This window comes from Squalius cephalus (genome assembly GCF_949319135.1).
Source record: "Squalius cephalus genome assembly, chromosome: 17".
Lineage (NCBI taxonomy): Eukaryota > Metazoa > Chordata > Actinopteri > Cypriniformes > Leuciscidae > Squalius > Squalius cephalus.
Window position 1 is genome coordinate 24,626,798 of NC_137138.1, and position 21,425 is coordinate 24,648,222.

The 21,425-nt window shown below is 36.6% G+C and overlaps 1 protein-coding gene across 4 annotated transcripts in view; it reads right to left on the reverse strand.

The window, feature by feature from the left end:
- Positions 1–21,425, reverse strand: part of sgcd (sarcoglycan, delta (dystrophin-associated glycoprotein)) — a 206,976-nt gene that overhangs the window by 74,131 nt on the left and 111,420 nt on the right. For all 4 annotated transcript variants that reach the window (XM_079898341.1, XM_079898342.1, XM_079898339.1 and 1 more), the window contains exon 2: positions 12,707–12,892. In XM_079898341.1, coding sequence (XP_079754467.1) covers positions 12,707–12,892 — 186 coding nt within the window. The remainder of the gene's footprint in view (positions 1–12,706; positions 12,893–21,425) is intronic.

Genomic DNA, 21,425 nt, shown 5'->3' on the forward strand with positions numbered 1-21,425 from the left:
AGGATTTACTTGGAAAGAATTTTTACTCAGAAATTGCTAGTAAATTTCACAAATAATAACAGCAAGTAACACATTGACTTAAATGTGAAACTTTGAAGTATAAAGACTGAAATAGTATTTGCTTGTAAAACGTACTCTCTGCTTTATTTACAGTGATGTTTGTATGTGATGTAGTATGCTTTAACTGTCCTCCGTTTCATCTAAAGTAAACCACTCTCAACTCCGGTTATAAAAGCACCAGGCAGTTTTAAACCTACAGAGGTTTGCAGTGGCCACTCTAGCATTGATATAAAGTAAACAGTAAGAGTGACATTCAAAGAGTAGCTGTTATTATGATTATTATTTCTGGCCCAAAGGACATAGTGACTTGTTTTACTTACTGTTCAAGGGGTGAAAGCACTTTTGCCGTTAAAGTGGTCTCCCACAGCACTTTTGTCACTACTGTAGTTTTGTATTTGCCTCAGACAAAACGGTGCAACTATTTTCCATTTCAAATAATAATAATAAAAAATAAAAGCTGCTTGTCTGCAGTTTGAAACTCTTATGTGAGCTTTTGATATATATGGACACCAACACACTCTCATACAGTGTACACTGCCAGGGTTTGGGTTCACTAAGATTTTTTACTCACAGCTAAGATCTTTTATTCTGCAAGGATGCATTAAATTGATCAAAAGTGACAGTAAAGACATTTACAATGTTGCAAAATATTTCGGTACAACTTTACTTGAAAGGTATTCATAAAGCATGTTATAATGCTTAATATCTTTTCATAAATAATTGTAACCAAAGTTAAAATCCATTTTACTATTTGCAGATTTCTTGTTACATCTGAAATTGGTTGTTTGCCATGTGTTTTAATGCTTTATACTTTCTAAAGGTATAACAATTATTTGATACTGTAAGTATTTTAATGTAATATGTGCATTATAAGGTGCATTACAGGGCATAATTAATTATATATATATATATATATATAGAGAGAGAGAGAGAGAGAGAGAGAGAGAGAGAGAGAGAGAGAGAGAGAGAGAGAGTTTGGAAACATTACTTTTTTATATATTTTTGAAAGAAGTCTCTAATGCTTACACTGACAAAAAAAAATTGTGTTACACTTTTGTAAAGGGTTAAGAAGTGTTTGTCACATTTTAGTTTATGGTCCAATTTTCATTACTACAGTAACTAACTATTAACTATGACTTTTGCGTCATTAAACTCCAAATTACTGCTTATTAATAGTAAGTAAGTTAGTTGTTACAGGTAGGTATTGGGTAGGAATTTGGTAGGATTAGGGATGTAGAATAAGTTTGTGCAGAATAAGGCATTAATATGTGCTTTATAATGCACGTAGTCATGTTTTATATTCGTGAACAAATCCCTGTTTCCTGTTTCTAACATAAAAACTACACAGGTTTTTATGTTTTTTACGAATCGAGTGAATAATTCAAAGACTTCTCCAGAAATGTGGCACAAAAATAATGTAACTTAACGACACCTACTGGTGTAACGGTGTAACCTGCAGAAAAGGATGGTAAACTAATCTGAAGGAATCTGAAGAAATAAAAAAAAAATAAAAAAAATAATGAATAATTAGCCTATAATTAGTTACACATGGCATATCTGGTATATAGAATAACTTTATGACGATAAAGTTACATCTAAAATGGGCATTGGAATTAGCTTTTTAAGCCCTGTCAAAATTAGATCTGCAGATAATTTTGTCACAGATACAAAAAGATGGCTTTGCTGCACATCTAGATATTATAAAAAACATTTTGCATCATTTTGAATCATTTTAATGTATTTCAATAAAAAATAAAATAGCCCACCACTTGTGACAGGCTCACAGAGAATCCTTTCTCAAGGTTTTTCCAGGTTGGTCTCAACACATAGGGGTCAACTGCTTCTTCCCCCGGGAGTCTCCCACCGGCTTTGATCCACATTTCAAAGGCATTCTGACCTACCCCAGCTCCTCTAGCCTACCTATCAATTTTTTTTTTGTGCTTTTCATAATGCATAATCTTTTTCAGAGGTACAAACAAAGACTTGATCAATGGAATTGTATTCTGCAAGAGACAAAAAGGCATTGCGCTTTACCCTCTGTGCTTCTGTTTGTCCATAGAGACAGGCTAACGGCCCCGCCTGCTAATGTTAGCCTGTGATAGAACAAAAGAAGTCAGTTGCATCACTCTCTTATTTTTGACTAGGGAGAGTGCAAGAGCATGTCATTATAGTAACATCTAAGAGAAAAAAATAACTCAAGAGTACACAAGCATAAAAATAAGGTTAACATTTTAAGGAAAGTGTTAAATAATGCTAATGCTAGCATAATGTGAGGTTTACTATAGTTCTGTCAGGGTTCTGTCACGTCAGTCTGGTTTCTTGTTTTCTTGTTTTCTTGTTTTTCGTTTCTTGAGCCCTGACTCTCATACGGTCTTGTCATTGTAAGCGTGAAGTGTGTTTATAACGTCCACGTGCTTTCTTGTTGTCTTGTGCTGTGTAGCACATGGCTTGTGTTTTACATTAGATATGTGCTTTCATGTTGTAATTTTCTGTGTGAACACGCAGTCGGTAAGAGCTCTCATTGGCTGCGTGTTTGTTTCTTGTTTGAGCACATGGCTTGTGATTGTGTTCACTTTAGGCTCGTTTGAGATGAGCAAAATCTGTACAAAACCGATCACCGCTGATCACCGCGAAATGCATGCCGGTTAAAAATGTGTTCGAGTGTGGGTCGCCATGCTCTTGCTGACGGCACAGCTTAATGCTTATTGGTTAAAACAACCGTGATGTAATTCTCTTTTAAAATGTTTGATTTGAAACTGTGATATGTTTTAATGTGTATAAATTATGCGTGAATATTCCCAAACTCTCAGAAAGTGCTATCTCTCTATGGGATATGCTGTCATAAAAAAATAAAATATGCCTATTTTAAACTAGAAATTGAGGGAAAACTTCTTTTGAAAGTAATTAAATAAATAACAAGTACTTTGCTTGTTCATCATATTTATTTTCATATAAAAGCAAAAAATGTTAAGAACGATATGCTTAAATCAGAGAAGTTTTTCCTTTGAGTTTTCCGTGTACAGATGACGCCATTGTCAAAACGATCCCCATTCACACGGATTCGCGAAAATGACTAAAAACGCTGCATTCTGCTGCCAGGCCATTAGATGGCGATGAAACACTACAGACTGAACACGTAATATGCATGTGCATGACGTCATCGCCGTCAGATATTCACGTTTTTGTTGTTTACACAGAGACCGTTTTCAAAAACGTGCACTTTGACAGCCATTTTCAAAAGTTTGCGTTTTCAGGCACTCAAAACGCCGTTGTCGTGTAAACGAATGGCCAAAAGGCATAAAAAAGTTTACAATTTTTTAGTCGTGTAAATAGCCCCTAAATTTCAGGCCAGGTGCATCTCAAACGAGCCTTTTGTGTTGTTTGGTGTGAGCACATGACTTGTCATGTTTGTTTCTATGTGCCATGTACTCTCCTGTCTATTGTCTTAACCCTGCCCTTCTTGTTCCCTGATTATTGGTTAATTTGCCCCACCTACTTTCCCTGTTTCCCTCCTGTTTTCCTTCCCTAGTTATTCTCTGTGTTCTCAGTCCTGTTGCAGATTGCAGATTCAGTTCAAAATTATTCAGGTCTGGAAAATTTGATCACTAATGATTTGGTTCTCAAGTTGTATGGCTTCAAAACACTTGAAAATGTAAACACAAGTAATGTGGACTACTGTTATGACATCTTTATTGTGCTTTTACATACTTAAAGCTTCAGTTGTCATTTATTCCCTTTGCATGGTGAAAATAAACCGGTTTATTATTAAAAAAAATATATCCTTTTGTGTTAACAAAAGGAAGTCAAGTTTTTAATGACTTGAGGGTATGTAAATGATGACAAAATGTCCATTGTTCCGTGGTTTGGCACAATAAATTCAACACTGAAAGACATGGAATTCTAGTATCCATGTGAAAAAGGAGTGCTGTTGAATAATCTATCTGATGTTTTATTTGTTCTTTAAATCTCAAAAGCTACTTAACAAGCCACTAACAGCCTATCACAGTGTGTAATGTAAGACATTTATGAAACGTCCTGCCAAAACAAATGGATCCTATACCGTCCATTCTCTACAGAGTTTCAATATCAGAGAAACTCTAATCTCCCTATTCTTCTCAGGTTAAATTAATTACTTTCCATTTGTATAATAAAAGAATATATTTTGTAATCCGAGTTATATGATGAGTAAACAAACTTTTTAAACTCTCTGCAATTGCATTTTACAGAAGTGTGTACCTGGACATGAGCGTTCATTTTGTAAAGTGTCCGAAATTAAATATTATTACATAATTGTCATATGTAAACAGATGTTGTAAGCCATCTGATCTCCCTGAGGATTGTTCATTTGCACTGCATCTGGTCTGCCATTATGACAAACACCCTTGACATTCCACCCATAACCGTCGTTCTGAAACTCGAATGCTACACTAGGCTGTTCAACCTCCTCATTTCCATTTAGCTCCCAAACAATTAATTACTTTTGTCAGGGGAGTAAAATCTGTAACATTTCCCTTTTGCTCCCACGCCTGACCTTTTCATGCTGCTGCTGAGTGGGATATTTTTTTCAAAAACCATTGGCGGCGACACTGCGAAAAAATGAATGAAACTGCTATGAATGAAAAAGCACTAAATCCAGCAATGTGGCGCCTGAGCTCTTTAGATGCAAATCGGACCAATTCATTCCGAATAAAGTCAACAAGCCTCTGGAAAGAACTATTGTTTTGTATGCTATTTCTCTATCTCTCAATCTGTCCTTTTCTCTTTCAGGCAAACAAAATTGACAAAAACCAATCAGACTCTATTGAAAGTGCTGTGCTTTCTTCTGCTTATAAAACTAATATCTTATTCAACTTCCTCTGGGGAAGTGGACACACTATGATTTTAACGCAGAGGAAACCTGGAAGCACTGACATATTCAATTGTGTTTACAAATGCAAATAAACCAATTGTATTAAACCTGCCATAAGAAATATATCTTTGTATCATCATGCTTCAAAGTTCATCAAAGACATGATTTGATGTAGTAAAATGCAGTGTTGGGGAAAGTTACTTTTAAAAGTAATGCATTAAAATATTGTGTTATTCCCTAAAAAATAAACTAACTGCATCACTTATGGCGCTTTTCCACTACACAGTACCAGCTCGCCTCGGCTCGGCTCGGCTCGACTCGCCTTTGTTTGGATTTCCACTTTGTAAAAGTTGTACCTGTACCTGCTTCCAGGTACTTTTTTTCGTACCACCTCCGGCGAGGTTCTGAGCGAGCTGAGGCGATACTAAAATGTGACGTGAAAACACGGCAGACTGCTGATTGGTCAGAGAGAATCATCACTATTCACTGCGTCATCATTGATACTAAGAGTATATTTTTAATCAGCATGTTAGAATTATTTCTGAAGGCTCATGTGTCACTGAAAACTGGAGTAATGGCTGCTGAACAGATTTTCTATTAAAATAGAAAACAGTTGTTTTAAATTCTACTACATAACATAATATTACTGTTTTTTTTTTTTATCAAATAAATGCAGCCTTGGTGAGCAATCTTTCAAAAACTACTGACCTCAGACTTTAAAACAATAGTGCATGCTCTTACATATTCAGATGAAGCCATATGTGGCACATACAGTGTTGATGGTATTATGATTTTTCCATTACATTTTAATTATAAGGAAGTTTACTGTAATTGTATTTGTCCCAGTTGAGCTGTGATTCAGCTACTTAATATAAAATACATTCAAAACCAAAATGCATTTACATTAAACAATACTAGTTAATATCATTATTTTGATGAATCTTTTTGCAAAATACACTGTGATCTGTTTTTCCAGGAAGAGAAAGACTGTACGTGTAAATGCATATTTCTGTAAACATTATTTTTGTCAGGTTTTAGATGTACACAAGCATATGCCATCAAAGCTAGACATGGACTAAAAGCCATAAAACGCTCATTTTGATTTCAAGAGAACTTTATAGATAAGGAGAGACAGAACAGAATTACTCCAGTGTTCATATAGTGCCAGAGTAGTGGTTTATGGTGTAGGCTTAAAAAAAATTGATATCCTTTTGTGAACTTTCAAATAACCTTGAGTGCTTTTAATGGCTGACATACTTCAGTCAGTTGCCTCTATTTCACCCTCCCCGGTCTGTCCAAATTGGGACAATGTTGTCTTTTCTAATCCACTGCCAGCTTAAAACCAGAAAGGTTGGTCCATCTAGCTTCACGCTGTCTTGTACTCTTAAAAACAGGGGTTCCGAAAAAGGTGTTTTTGCAGTGATGCTATAAGAACCATTTTTGGTTTCCCAAAGAACCTTTCAATGAACAGTTCTTGTGAAGAGCATTTTAATAATCAAGAACCTTTTTTTCCACTATAATGAACCTTTTGTGGAATGGAAAGGTTCCATGGATGTTAAAGGTTCTTCATGTAACCATACATATCAATAAAGAAGCTTTATTTTTAAGAGTGTAGGAGCCCGACATGCCCATTTAGCAATCAGATCTTCACTAGAGGCTCTGATCTTTAATTATTTTCTTATATCAGTATATCAGGGCTTTTTGTACTGCCGTTTCCACTACATTCATTTTTATTCATAATTAATTCAGGGCAGGGCATAATTTTTTTGGGCGTCAGATGACCCATACCATATGAACCCTGCTAAATAAGCTTTAAAAAGATAATATCTGCTTGCATAAAGCTAATTAGTGATTTGTAAGAGCTATTAAATGTTCAACCACTGTGTCCAGAGAGTTTACAGTATATGTAAAGGCAGCACATGAGCATTTTCGAAGTACCGCATTGATGACTGCACTGTAAAAAGAGCTTTATGAGATGTTGTGTGTGCGCTTCTTATCTAGCCCTGTAGGGGAGGGCTTTAGAGGTTGTGAATGTGCAGCAGCTACAGCCTCAGTGTTATTTTCAGTTTATGGATGGCGTTGAGGTGCCACAGTGGCAGCTCATGTTTGTCGGCAGGTTGAAAATGGTGCTGCATTCTATTAACCCAAGTACGCCATTGCTTAATGTGTCAGGTCTAGCAAATGATGTTTTTATCCTCGTGGGCCCTGGAAAAGCCTGTAGCTTTGGCACAGCATGTTGGATTTGTTCGCGTTTTATTGTGTTGGAGTCATTCTTTTCCAGCTTACGTTAGCTTTTTACTGGGAGAAAAATATGGAGCGCAGTGCCATACAGGAACAGGAGGACAAATGCAAGGGAAGTACATAGAAAATTCTCACTTTTCATTTGAAATTAGGGCTAGATTCAATATGAATGCAATTCACAAGCTAATTTATTTTGGTATGCATTTTTAGGAGTGTCCATTTACTCAAAGTGCAAATAGCCCGCTTTGTTGGCAGAGGCTATTTACACTGACTCCGCCCATTGACGTCTGACAAAATTACAGAAGATGCTGGATTGTTGACAGCAGCAATAGTGTAGGGGTAAGGTGCATGGCAGAAAGATTGGGCGCAAATCGACCCAAAGTTCGAATCTGCTTTTTGCCGAATTCGCTCTATTCCCATCACATATCTGATCGGAAAGGCAATTATTTTCAATTCAAATAATAAAATATTTGAAAAGTGGAAATAAAGTGTCTAATGTGTGTTCAGTGTTTATCGGTTAGGGGTAGGTGTCGGTGTCTGGAGGGCTTTATTGTCCCATAAGGTGGGATCCATTTAATAATTCATTTACATTCTTTTGCATACAGTTTAATTTACAAAGTGCAAAATAGTATGTTTCATCTGCAAAAAGTATAGCATTGCTACACGTATTGCAAAGAAAATGCTATTTGTACATAGAAAATAGAATCTATCTCTATTTTCACTTAGTGTAAATATCATATTGCTAAGAAAATGCTGCTATTTTCCCCCTTTTTTTAACTAAAAAGAACGTCTCATAACTATGGAAGCTTGTTTCCGCCACAGAATAAAACATTTTAAGAGATAATTGCGACTTTTTATCTCACAATTGCGAGTTTACATCTCGCAATTCTGACTTTATTTCTCAGAATTTCGAGATATAAAGTCAGAATTGCGTGAAATAAAGTCGCAATTGCGTGTTATAAAGTCAGAATTGCGAGATATAAAGTCAGAATTGTGTGAAATAAAGTCGCAATTGCGTGTTATAAAGTCAGAATTGCGAGATATAAAGTCAGAATTGCGTGAAATAAAGTCGCAATTGCATCTTATAAAGTCAGAATTCTGACTTTTTTTCTCGCAATTGCAACTTTATATCACGCAATTCTGACTTTATAATACGCAATTGGGAGATATAAAGTCAGAATTGCATGATATAAAGTCGCAATTGTGTGTTATAAAGTCAGAATTGCGAGATATAAACTCGCAATTGCGTGTTATAAAGTCAGAATTGCGTGATATAAAGTCGCAATTGCGAGAAAAAAAGTCAGAATTTTGACTTTATAACACGTAATTGCGACTTTATATCTCGCAATTCTGACTTTATAACACGCAATTGCGACTTTATTTCACGCAATTCTGACTTTGTATCTCGCAATTCTGAGAAATAAAGTCAGAATTGCGAGATGTAAACTCGCAATTGTGAGATAAAAAGTCGCAATTATCATTTACATTTTTTTATTTTGTGGCGGAAACAAGCTTCCATACATAACAGTTGTTCCATAATGAATCACTAGTCGCACTGCATGTTTTTAATTAACTAAAAGGAACTGGCTCATAACAGTAATTTTTTCGTGAATCAGACTGATTTGTTTTATGTTTTATCATGTTTTTGATTTAGTAAAAAGGACCGGCTCATAACAGTGATTCGTTCGTGATTCAGACTACACTGACTACTCTGGTCACACTGAATGTTTTTGATTCACTAAAAAGAACTGACTCATTAAGTCATTTGTTCATGAATCAGACTACTCTGGTCATGTTGCATGTTTTTATTGACCAAAAATAACCGGCACATAACAGTGATTCGTTCATAAGTCAGACTACACTGGTCTACACATTGCATGGCTAGTCATTTGTTCGTTAATTGGGCTGTACACACTGTATATTTTTGATTCTAAGAAAAAGAGTGTTCTAAAGTGTCATTTGTATATTGATGCTGTTGTTCTAAAATTATCATTCACTAAACTGAATCAAATGAATACAAATATGATATCACTAAGCTGCTTAAAATAAGCAGACCATATCAAGATCTTTCGAATCAAGACCATGGCCATTCAGAAAGTTTTGTTCTTTCGAGTTCTTTTCAATCGGATCATAAGCCATCTGAATGACTCAAAAACAAATCACTCTGAGTTCAAGCAGAAACATGCATGTGGCAGTGAAATGATGCACGGCTTTACTGAAACAGGCAGGTCTGACTGAACACTCGATACTGCAAAACTTTCTTCCCATACTCAGAGCTCAAAGTACCGACATGGAGGGGAGGCCTCCAGGGAAAGGACAGGGACATCATCACATCATCACTTGGTCATTTAGAGACTCTCCACACCAGCTTTTGAACTGACACTTATTGTTTCCCCCCAAGAGTTCAATTAATTCTGGTGTGAGTATCAGCCGCAGGCCAAGATGGCTGCAATGTGAGCGTGCGAGTTCTCTGGAGCTCACAGATTCATGTTCACGGTTGACCCGTGCCTCACAGAAAACCCTTGTGACAGGCTGTTGGTGGGGCCGTTACAAAATGGCAGAGTTAGTCATGACACGCATTTCCATAATAGCTTTGGAGGGTGTCAACGAGGCGGCGCTTGAATGAGAGCAGGCAGCACAAGCTAACAGTTGTATTGATATAAATAGAGCTGCCAGAATCAGAGGATCTACGAGGAACACTCTGAAATCCTGTAGCCTAATTGTGTGTGTGTGTGTTTTTTTTTTTGCCTCAAAAGAAATGTGAAGATGCAATTGCTTTTCTTTTTGTTTCATGCATGTTACTGTCCAACCCTCCCACCCCCCATTATAGTCTTCTCGTACTCTGATAACTGAACCCATGGGATTCATAGAACAATGCTCAAACAGCCCCAGGTCTGTAAAGCCAATATAATCGTATTAGTATCAGTGTGGTTGTAAAGAAGTCTCTTATCCTCACTAAGGCTGCTTTTATTTTATCAAAAAATGCAGTAAAAAACAGGAATAGTACTATAATTTAAAATAACAATTTTCTATTTTAAAACGTAATTTATTCATGTGATGACAAAGGTGAATTGACAACAGCCAAAATTCCAGTCTTCAGTGTCACATGATCCTTCAGAAATCATTCTAATACTGATTTTGTGCGCAAGAAACATTTCAAACATTTTTTGATTATTATCAATGTTGAAAAAAGTTGTGCTGCTTAATATTTTATTATTATTATTAATATTGACACATTTGTTAATCAGTTTAACAATTAGTTAGTCTTTCATGGACAAAATGTCTATAATTTTCTATCCACTATATGAGATTGAGGGTATTGCAATCTGGTCATTTTAGCACAGAGCAGTCTTCAAAATATTCCTAAAGACTTGTACATCTCTAACGTTCATGTGTAAAAGTGCTGTTTTAACACAGTGATAGAAAAGTGTCTATCCATATCCAAACATAAATACATACAAAAATGTATGTGTACACTTCACCACTTGAACACTGTGGGGACCAAACTGAAATCTCAGCACTGACTGAGCACAGAGACGTGTACAAATATTATAAAATCACCTCTGAGATGTAAAACATGCCTCATTAGTCCTGAAATGGGCATTCACTGCCAAATAGCTATGAAATTAAGACATTAAGACTTCTGCATGGTACTATATTAATCAAATTAAAATGATATAATGCTAATTACATTTTGTCTAGAGAATGAATATTGTGTGGAAAGAGACAATGACGTGCAATCTCAATTTCTAACGCATTCTCCCGTGATGTCAACATTGATATGCACTGTCCTTTGGCATCTGAGGACACTAAATATTTAATTCCGTTCTAGCCCTGACACATCGGGCATCCTGCAATCTGAGGTGACATAAATCAGCAAAACATCCAGCTGCTCATCTGCATCTGCACTCTTCACAGACCTGATCTCCACAGGTCCCTTGAGAGCCCAATGCCCTTCACACCATCTTACTCCAGCCTAACACTCCTTTTACAGGAAGGCTAAGAATCTTGACAGAAACGAGAAGCATGAGTTGAACGTATCACCCCACATAAACATCACATTTCATCTGCATAAATCTGCATTGCAAAATCATTTTAGTCACAGTTAGGGATCAGGCCCCAGGCATGCACTGTGAAAATGTTTTGTCAGGTAACCTAAATATATGCTTCCTGTGGTAACATCTAAATGAAGGGGTTTAATTTGAGTACAAATTTTGTTTAATATGACGGAATCAATCAGACTGCGTCCCGGATGGGACGGTTAACTAAAATGAAGTCATTAACATTCTTTGTGTGGTGGAATTTAATTATCATTGATGCTCAACAAGTATAAAATATTACCCGTCAGTGAAATATACCATCACAACAACAGAGCAGAGGAGGACTGTTGAGGCAGGCAAAAGGCAAAAGTTTGGCATAAATATATCAGGCATATATATATACGGTGGAATATATACGGTGTGGCATATATACCTGGCATATATACGGTGACAGAATGCAAAAAGAAGTCTATAGTAGTATGTCCCAAAAATGGCCAAATATGACAAAGTACATACTTTTGAGTGTGTAGCAGAAGAGAAGGCGGTTTCACTTTATTTTGATGGTTCCTTTAACACATTCTGTTATAAGTAATGTTGCACCTATCTACAAACTGTCATTAGAGTGTTAGTAGAGTATTAGTAGACTGGTAGGGTTAGAATAAGAATATGTTGACGTATTTGCAAAGTTACTTATAGTCAGTAGAATGTCTGTTGGGGAGCATCACAATAAAGAGTTAGCAGATATTAAGCAGACAGTCTAATAATACTGAGAGTTAGTTAGTTGCAAAGTTACTAGTCAACAGAATGTTCAAAAGGGACCATCAAAATTTTTGGGACATACTACTATGGACAGCTTTGTGCATATTGTCACCATAAACTGGCCTGTCAATCATCCTGTCATGTCCTCATATACACACTCCACATTCCAGCTCATTTAATGTACGCACATACAAAAATAAATGTAATTATTGAAATAAAGTTATGTACTTCCACAACAAACTTATGCAAAATGTTTTCCGGTCCAAATGTTTTTAGCAAACATTCCTCTGCATCCACCAGTACCAATCATGGAAGGATATAAATCCTACAAAGTAATAAATAACCATACAAATGTTACTTGAAAGTTAGTAGAGTTTGTTTACAGAGGGCATTGTGCCGCTGGGTGGGTTTGGGGTCCTGTGACAGTTCTGCCCACGGGCCCCCTCCTTTGATCGGGCCCTGCTGTACATCCAATTAATCAGAACTCAAAGCACAGTAGGAGAAAGTTGAAAGATCAGTAAACACATGAAGTGAGGGAAGGCAGTTGGCCTTGGAGAACTGACTCTACGTGCGAAAACCTTAACAGATCGACCACTAAGAGGCAAATGAAAGCAGCCTGGCTGAAGCTGAGAAAATACACAGAAGTGAGCAGAAATAACGGCTCTCCATCATAGTGATCCGCCAATTCTATCCAAGTCGTTCAAAGAATCGATGCCCAGCAGCAGTAATGAAGCCCAGAGTAAAAGACTGAACTTACTATAGTGAAGTTCATAACTTTGAGGATCCAGATGGTGAGAGCGAGGTTGACCACTATGAGGATCATGAGGAGGAGGACAAAGAAGTAAAGGCAACGTTTCCGCCAGCCGTAGATCCCCACTTTATACAGTTGCGGTTTTTCAGTACTCTGGACATTGTTCCTATGAGGGCACTGTTCCTGGGTCATCTGGAAGAAGACACACATAAAACGTTAATTGAAGATTTTGTTAGAGGCATTGAGAGGAACAATATATATATGTGTACCCTCACATGTATTAAAGGTGTAAGCAAAATAAATGACTTTTTATTTTAAATTAAACTTTTAAAAAGTCATTAAATTGAAACTTTTATTGGAAGTGGTGAAAAATATATATTTTTAAACCATATGAAACCAACATGAATACACATATTACATTACAAAATAAGTGGAAGTACCTGGCATATATGTGTTTTAAAGTAGATTTTGAAAAGATTTATATGTCATTGACCCTATTGTTTTAAATATAGATGGAGGTGTAAATGTGTACAGTAAAGACACTGCAATGCAGAACTATGGAAAATAATGCTTTGAGAGACAGTGCCTTTGGGATAGTTTGCCACTTTTCCCCTATTTATAATGAAATCATTCACTCAGACAACATTGTACACTGGTTACAAAATAAATGGAGGTCAATAAAGGGAAATCAGTGGGCTGGAAGTCAATCTCTGCTCAGCCAGCATGGAAACACTGACTGTGGGATATTCTGATATGAGTTTGACCCAGTCAGTGTAAAAGTTTGCTTAAAAAAAAAAAGAAAAAAAAAAGTTTTTTTGCACTGCCCTCTAAAACCTACATTTTATCTCTAGGCAACAAATTTCTACCAGTTTCACATGAGTAAGTGACAGTTAGATGTAGGTGACTGATTCAGAACACAGAAGGGTGAAGAATAATCAGTAATTGCAGCAAGGGTCCAGTTTTTATGTATAAAAAATGTATGTAATATGTAATTATATTGGATTAATCTGCTTTACATGAGGTATTCACATATGTTAGAAACTTACAGGTGTGACTCTCAAACCGTCCTGCATCCGAAATCGAATATTTCCTTACTAAATAGTATGCGGAAAACATTATGCAAAAAGAGTAGTGCGTCCAAATACACCATTTTGGAAAAATGGTAATCTACTACCGCCGAGATTCTGGAGTGCACACTTAATGAACACTTTACTATCCCATGAGGCATGGGAGAGGATTTATGGCCAAACCACAGAAAAGAGCATTTATCTCTTCTGGTTCCATCGTCCTCAAGTCAATGTTTTATTTTTATTTATTTTTATGGGTTTTTGGTTACATGCTTGAAATAAGGTCTGTGGTTAACACAAGCTCAATAACATTCCATTGATTATCTCTGATGAATATAAAATTATAATATATATTATATAAAATTGTTTGTAGCTCCCCTCCCTTCCAATGTTGATGATAGCATTATTTTACATACAATATGTATCTGCTTACATATGCTATGCTTGTTTCTGCTTCTTCTTCATGTCTTTTGATCAGGAGATTCAGTACTCTTTCAGAAGATGTGTCATTGCGCCCCCTACCGTAAAATAGTGGAAACACAGAAAGGCCAAAATTTTCTTCAATGGCGGGGAAAGAATTAAGTAATGTTACGTTATTTTTGCATTATTTATAATTTTTACCCTGGCCTGGGCTTACTTGTTGACATGAAACTTTCTGCCCTGGCAGAAAGCTGTGTTGTCGTGGATTTCCACTCTGGAGGGTGGTTTCACTTTTTTTTGCGTTTTTAAGCCCCCAAAACACCGTCGCCGTCTAAACGAAAGGCACATCTGATAAAATATTTTTACGTTTTCACCGGCGAGCGTTCTCGTGTAAACAGGGCCTTGGTCTGTGTTTGCCTTGTGTTCCTTGTTTCCTGTTACCACACCCCCTTGTTTAGTCCAAGTCTTGCCCTCATTTCACTAATTGTGCTCACCTGGTCCTCATGTGCTCTGGTCCCTTTATATTGTGCCTCTTTCCCTCATGTCTTTGCTGGTTTGTTTTGTGTTTGTACTTTGTGGTGTGTTCTGGTTTGTGCTCTTGAAATTATCCTAGCGTAGCTGTTTTTTGTAAAAAAAAAAAAAAAAAAAAAAAAAATCCTATTCCCAGTATCAGATTATCCTTGTTGCTATTTTGTGTTGCTAAGCTTTAGCTCTTGTGCTTTATAATCTGGTTTGAGTTCTTGTTTAAGAATTTTATTTTTTAGTTATTTTCTTCAGTTCTTATTTTTCCTGTCAAGAGGATGTCTTGCTTATCTTTAGCAACTCCAGTTTTTTCATGTATTGAATTTTTTTTAATACTTTTTTCATTAGTTTGCTTTTTTGATCTTATCAGTTTAGTTTTGGTTCTCTTTATTGTTGCTATATCTTGTCTATCTTGTCTTGAGTCTCGTCTTGTATGTTCTTCTGTGTGTCCCTGCCCAGTATCCTGAGTTGAATGCTTCCTGAGTAACTGCCTGACTGGTGCTGCTATCTAACCCCTGTGTCAAGCCTCTAGTTCTGTGAGCCTCTACCTGGTGCTACATCTGAGATCTACATCAAGCTACGTGTTCCTTGTGTTCATGCCTGGTCTTTCCTTCAGAGCTGCCTCATTGCACTCGCGTCATCGCCATCTTACTGACGTCTCAGTGGTCATCCATCCTGCCTGTCGTCTGCCCTGCCCTACTGTTTGAACTGTTGCTCACGCTTCACTCTCCCTGCTGTCTCAAGTCTTCAGTCTTGTTAATAAAAACCCTTGTCTGCTCATTTACGTCTGGGTCATATCTCTTGCAGAACTGTGACAAATGTAATGTCTTGTGTATTCATTCAGTGTTTTAACCGCTGAAAGGCATCAACAAAATAAGCTTGTAAACAATATCATGACATTCACCTCAGAAAAGACCATAGATCAATAACCATATTCAATTTAGTGTTATAGTCATGACCACCTAGACCAAAACCAGACTAAAGCGTTGAGGGGTTGAGACCAAGACAAGACCAACACAAAGCAGGGTGAGACCGAGTCAAGGCCAAAGCCAGACCAACACCCTTCAAATTCATCTAAATGATCCACATTTACTGATATTTAGTGTCATGTGGCGTAACGACAAACTAATAACATACATTATTGTGATTCTACCTTAAATGTGTGTACACTTAAACATTATACATTATATATATTGAAGAAATCTACTTTTCTTCAATGCAAAGTATTATTTTTGAATAAACCACAAGTAAAATGTCAGTAATAAAATGAGAACAAATAAACAAATTTCAAACAACAGCACAAATAAATGCAATAGTATAAAGAGAGCTATGAAATAAACATGGCTTTTCAGGTGGGTCTAACAAGTTATTATTCAGGTAAGAAATACTACAGAAATTAAAGTCATCAAATGTAAAATAACACTGTATAGACTTGTAAAAATTAAATGCAGATTAATGCTTACAATTCAAGTCAAGAGTCTTTTGTTCTTAGATTAACATGACAAACAGCAACAGGAATATTAGACTACTGTCACTTTAAGAGTTGCATGGATCCAATATACTGTTACACTACGCTATTTATTTATATGGTTTCACTTTATTTTGATGGTCCCTTTAACACATTCTGTTGACTATAAGTAATGTTGCACCTACATGCCGACTAACCCTCATTAGAGTGTTAGTAGAGTATTCGTAGACTGGTAGGGTTAGGGTTAGAATAAGTTGACATGTACATGCAAAGTTTCTTATAGTCAGTAGAATGTCTGTTGGAGGAGCATTATAATAAAGAGTTAGCAGATATAAACCGGAAACAGGAACACAAGGCAAACACAGACCAAGGCCCTGTTTAAATGAGAACGCTCGCGGGTGAAAACGTAAAAATATTTTATCAGATGTGATTTTCGTTTAGACGGCGACGGCGTTTTGGGGGCTTAAAAACGCAAAAATAGTGAAACCACCCTCCAGAGTGGAAATCTTAAAAACGCTCCACCGTCGCGTTCCCGTCTAAAGGGTAAAAACGCAAAAGTCTGCTAGACAGTGAAGGTTGTACGCAGGTGTTGCCGAAAAGGTGCGTCCTCAGCCGTTTCTTGAAAATGGCTATGGACTCAGCCGCTCTGGTTGAGTTAGGCAGATCATTCCACCAGCAGGGAACAGTCAAGGTAAAGGTCCGAGAAAGAGATTTTGTGCCTCTTTGAGATGGCACCACAAGACGGCGTTCACTTATAGAGCGCAAGTTTCTGGATGGCACGTAAGTCTGGAGTAATGAGTTTAGGTAAAAGGGAGCAGAGCCAGTGGTTGTTCTGTAGGCAAAAGTCAGTGACTTGATTTTGATGCGAGCGGCAACTGGCAACCAGTGCAAGTTTATGAGGAGAGGTGTGACGTGTGCTCTCTTTGGCTTGTTAAAGACCACTATAGCTGCAGCAGTCTGGATCAGATGCAGATATCTGACAGTGCATGCTGGAAGACCGGCCAAGAGAGCATTACAATAGTCCAGTCTGGATAGAACAAGAGCTTGGACAAGGATTTATGCTCTGATAAGGAAGGGCCAAAAGGCAAATCTGCAGGACCGGGCAGTTCTAGCAATGTGGTCTGTGAAGTTCAACTGATCATCAGTCACAACTCCAAGGTTCCTGTCTGACCTTGATGGAGTTTTATTTTTTCAAAAACTTTTATTAAAAACTATTTTATTTACATTCCAAAACCGACTGTGTTTAAATGAATACACGCCAAGACGTAGACATGACAAGAGGGCATTTTGACATAATTGTGTAAGTATTTGACCGTTTAAGTGCAGTAAGCCACTCATTTTGGCTCACTCGCTTGTGCGCTCCACTTATATTAGATTATGCCAAACTACTTAAGCTTTCATTTTTATGCATTTCATTCTTTTAACTTCTTCAGCTTAATCCTGTCAGAAATTAAAAGGCCTGCTCCTGCATTCAAGTCTTTGTACTGCATGCGTGAATTGCATTTGTAATATATATTTTTTAACAAATTAACACATCACACAATGCAATTACAGCAATGCAGAAACTGTATTTGTTCCAGTCCATTTTAACCTTGATGTTGAATGTTCAGTGTAGTAATAAAACTAGATTAAGAATTACATAATCATCTGGAAGCTCAATTACATTTCTGCAAAACGTCCTTGGTATGCTGAAAACAACAGCCAGGCTTTTAGCATCCTCAATAAAACATAGCCTGTGATTAAAGGAAGACTTAAATACAAAGCTCAGTGTCTTTCCTGTTTCTGAAGATATGCCTGGGCTCACACAACTGTAAATGGAGTTGCTGAAGGACAGGTCAGGTGAAGTGAAAGCACTATTCACTGCTGGTTCCTCGGGGAGAAGCTGAGATGGCAACTTACTCATCTGTGAACTGAAGTGTTAGTGTCCTACCCTTGTCAGCGGCAAATACTACAGATGTTAGCCGTATCGTAACAGGGACTGGTAACAAAATAAGGTGGAAAAGGACTTACAGTTAAAGATCAAGAACTTTTGATCTAATAACCTCAAAATAGAGCAACATACACGAAGCCACTCTAAGAATATTACTGTAATTTATCCAAACCTTTCTTTACAACATTGAAACGATTTGAAATTAAGTTTACTGTGGTCATACACCTTTTTTTTTTCTTTATTACATTCTCTGCATTTAAGAGAGAGAGAGAGAGAGAGAAAAAAATCCCTGAATTTAATTCAGTTGTGAACAGTGATTCTACTAGAAACAGTTTTCTTAACATTAAACATTTTAACATAAACAGGGATAGTTCACCCAAAAATGAAAATTCGGTCATCATTTACTCATCCTCAAGTTCCAAAACTGTATGAATGTTTTCTTCTGCTGAACACAAAAGAAGATATTTTGAAGAATGTCAGTAACCAAACAGTTGATGGACCCCATTGACTTCCATAGTATTTCCTACTATGGAAGTCAATGGGGTCCATCAACTGTTTGGTTACTGACATTCTTCAAAATATCTTCTTTTGTGTTCAGTAGATGAACGAAATTCATACAGGTTTGAAACAACTTGAGTGTGAGTAAGTGATGACAGAATTTAAATTTATTGGTGAACTATCCCTTTAACATTATTAACTAAACTCTATCCAAAAAATGAATTGAATTGAGAAATCAATATAAAAATTAGATACATTTCAAAGCAATCAGACTGAATCTCTTGCAGTTAATTGTAAGCTCCACTCTTTACACACTAAAACTTCAACATAACAGGAACTCTTCAAATTCACAACAGAACAGTACACACCCTGTTCTTCATATTGCTCAGAAACACATAAACAGTGCATTCCAAATGGTATAAATAATGCCTTTACAGGGCACTTCAAAGAGAGAACAATAATCGCTGCCATATTGTTGGGTCGTTCCAAAAAGGAAATCATTAAAAAGTTCAAAGAATAATAAAAAAAATGGTATTTGTAATTTACCTGTGACAATACTGTAGATAGAACTTAAATTAAATGTGCAAACATGTTTTGAGAGTGTTTAAGAATTTGTGAAAAATGTTTATGTATAGTATTGATATTGATATGAATTAAAATGAGCAAGCAGGAAAAAAAAAGAAAAAGAAAAAACATTTTCTAGTGTAAAGTCAGATACTGAACACTGCAAAAAAAAACAAAAAAAAACAATACATTACATCAATACATTACTTTTTGTATTTATTAGTCTCTGTTAACATAAAATACAACTGTTCATTATAGTTCATATTAATTCAGGTCCATTAAATAATATTAACAGATTAACAGACCACTTTTGAATTTAATAATGTTGAAATTAGCATGAACTAAGATTACAAAATGCTGTAGATGTATTTTTCATTGTTAGTTTATGTTAACTAATATACTTAACTATTGTCAACAAATTGAACCACACTATGAGCCCTATCATACACTCGACGCAATGCAGCGTCAGGCGCGACGCAAATGTTTTTTGCTAGTTTCAGCCCGACGCAGTTATCATTTTCACGTCCTGCGCCACGTTATTTAAATAGCATATGCATTTGCGCCCATTTGTTCGCCCATGGGCGTGCTGGTCTGAAAACAAGGTGTGTTCAGGCACATTGTTTTAAATAACAAAAAAAAAAATATTGCGTAGCTATTTTTGAGGCAACTGAAATAAACTGCGCCATTGACTTTAGACCAGGTTTCAGTTGGTCAATGGCGCAGTCTATTTCAGTTGCCTCAAAATAGCTACGCAATATTTTTTTTTGTTATTTAAAGAGTGCATTAGTAATATGAGCCTATAGGAGGGTCCAACACGCACGTACACTCTGCTTATTAAACACACAGGGATCTGCAACAGCACACAAACATGCAAATTAATAAAAATAAAAGGATTACGTTAAAGATTATTATTGTGTACATAAAGATATGGTGGAATCTGGCTTGTCCTGTAGATGGTCTGCTTGCACGCTTTAACCTCACGCACGAGCAGATCCGTTTGCTCTCTGGAGAAGTGTCTCTCCGCTATCAAATTCCGTCATGTAAATACCGAATCTGCCATGGCGCGAGCGCAACTGGCTTTTAAAGGGAATGTTTTTTTTGCATGTAAAGCCCAAAACACACCCATTACTCATTAAGAGAATAGGAACAACCCTTTTAGACCATGCGCCGGACGCACCGACCAATTCTCCTTAAACTAACAAAAGTGGATTTGGACACGCCCTAAGTGAACTTTAGACCATGCGCTTAGGTTGTTAAAATAGGGCCCTATTAATGTCTTACTATACGTCTTGCAAAATGTCTTATATTATAATAAATTAAATACATGCAACAAACATTTAACAATAAAACAAAATGCATTAAGAAAATAAATAGGGTCAATTTTGATTTAATGCCAGCTTTAAATATTCCGAGACCACAAAACACTACAGGGTCTACAGGGCACAGCTTGAATTCTACACTAACGGTTGTTTTCAAGGCTCAGTGTGGAGCATCGAGGCTCAGGATTTAAGACTAAATCCTGCTTTTATAACAAATGTCATATGTTCCCTTTGTTCTTTTTGTGAGTCTGGCAGGTTGCAGCGCTTGAGATTTTAGAGAGGATGATGCTCTACTGTTGGCTCTAAAAAAAAAAAAGGAGGATTGTCAGAAAGCCGCAGAATATGAAACACCTGCTTGTAGTTTAGCCTCCCTCCCTGGTGCATGCATTTATTGGCAGCTCACTGGAAGAGTTGCAGGAGGACTGCTCTCACACCCTCATCCATTCCTCAGTTTCTCTACATCGCTTAGAGCCAAAAGCAAATACAAAAACCATCTAGTTTGGTTTTTAAAAAGCACAGAGTGTATTTGTTTGTACATTCAGATTTACAGCGATTTTGTCACAGAGACTCCTGAGGCCACTTGTTTCCTCTGAGCTATAAAGCAGTCATCTGTACAGTCTTGTGATTGTGCCTTCACGGTAGACTTTGTTGTGATCGCTGCAAAATATCATCATAACCATATCAATATTGGGTTTAAGAGACCACTCAGTCTTGTTTATTTGAGGTTATAAAGAGAGGCAGAAAATTATTCAATGGCCTATAAAGTTACTTTTATCTTTTTTGCTAACTCCAAGCAAAAATAGTTTTTTTGTGACTACAGGTTCATTCAAATTTTAGAATCAACATAAAAGTTAAAGAAGCCTGTGGAGACCATATAGCCTATAGTAATCCAATTATAATATACAGGTGCATGGACCAAATATTGTACAGAATTATT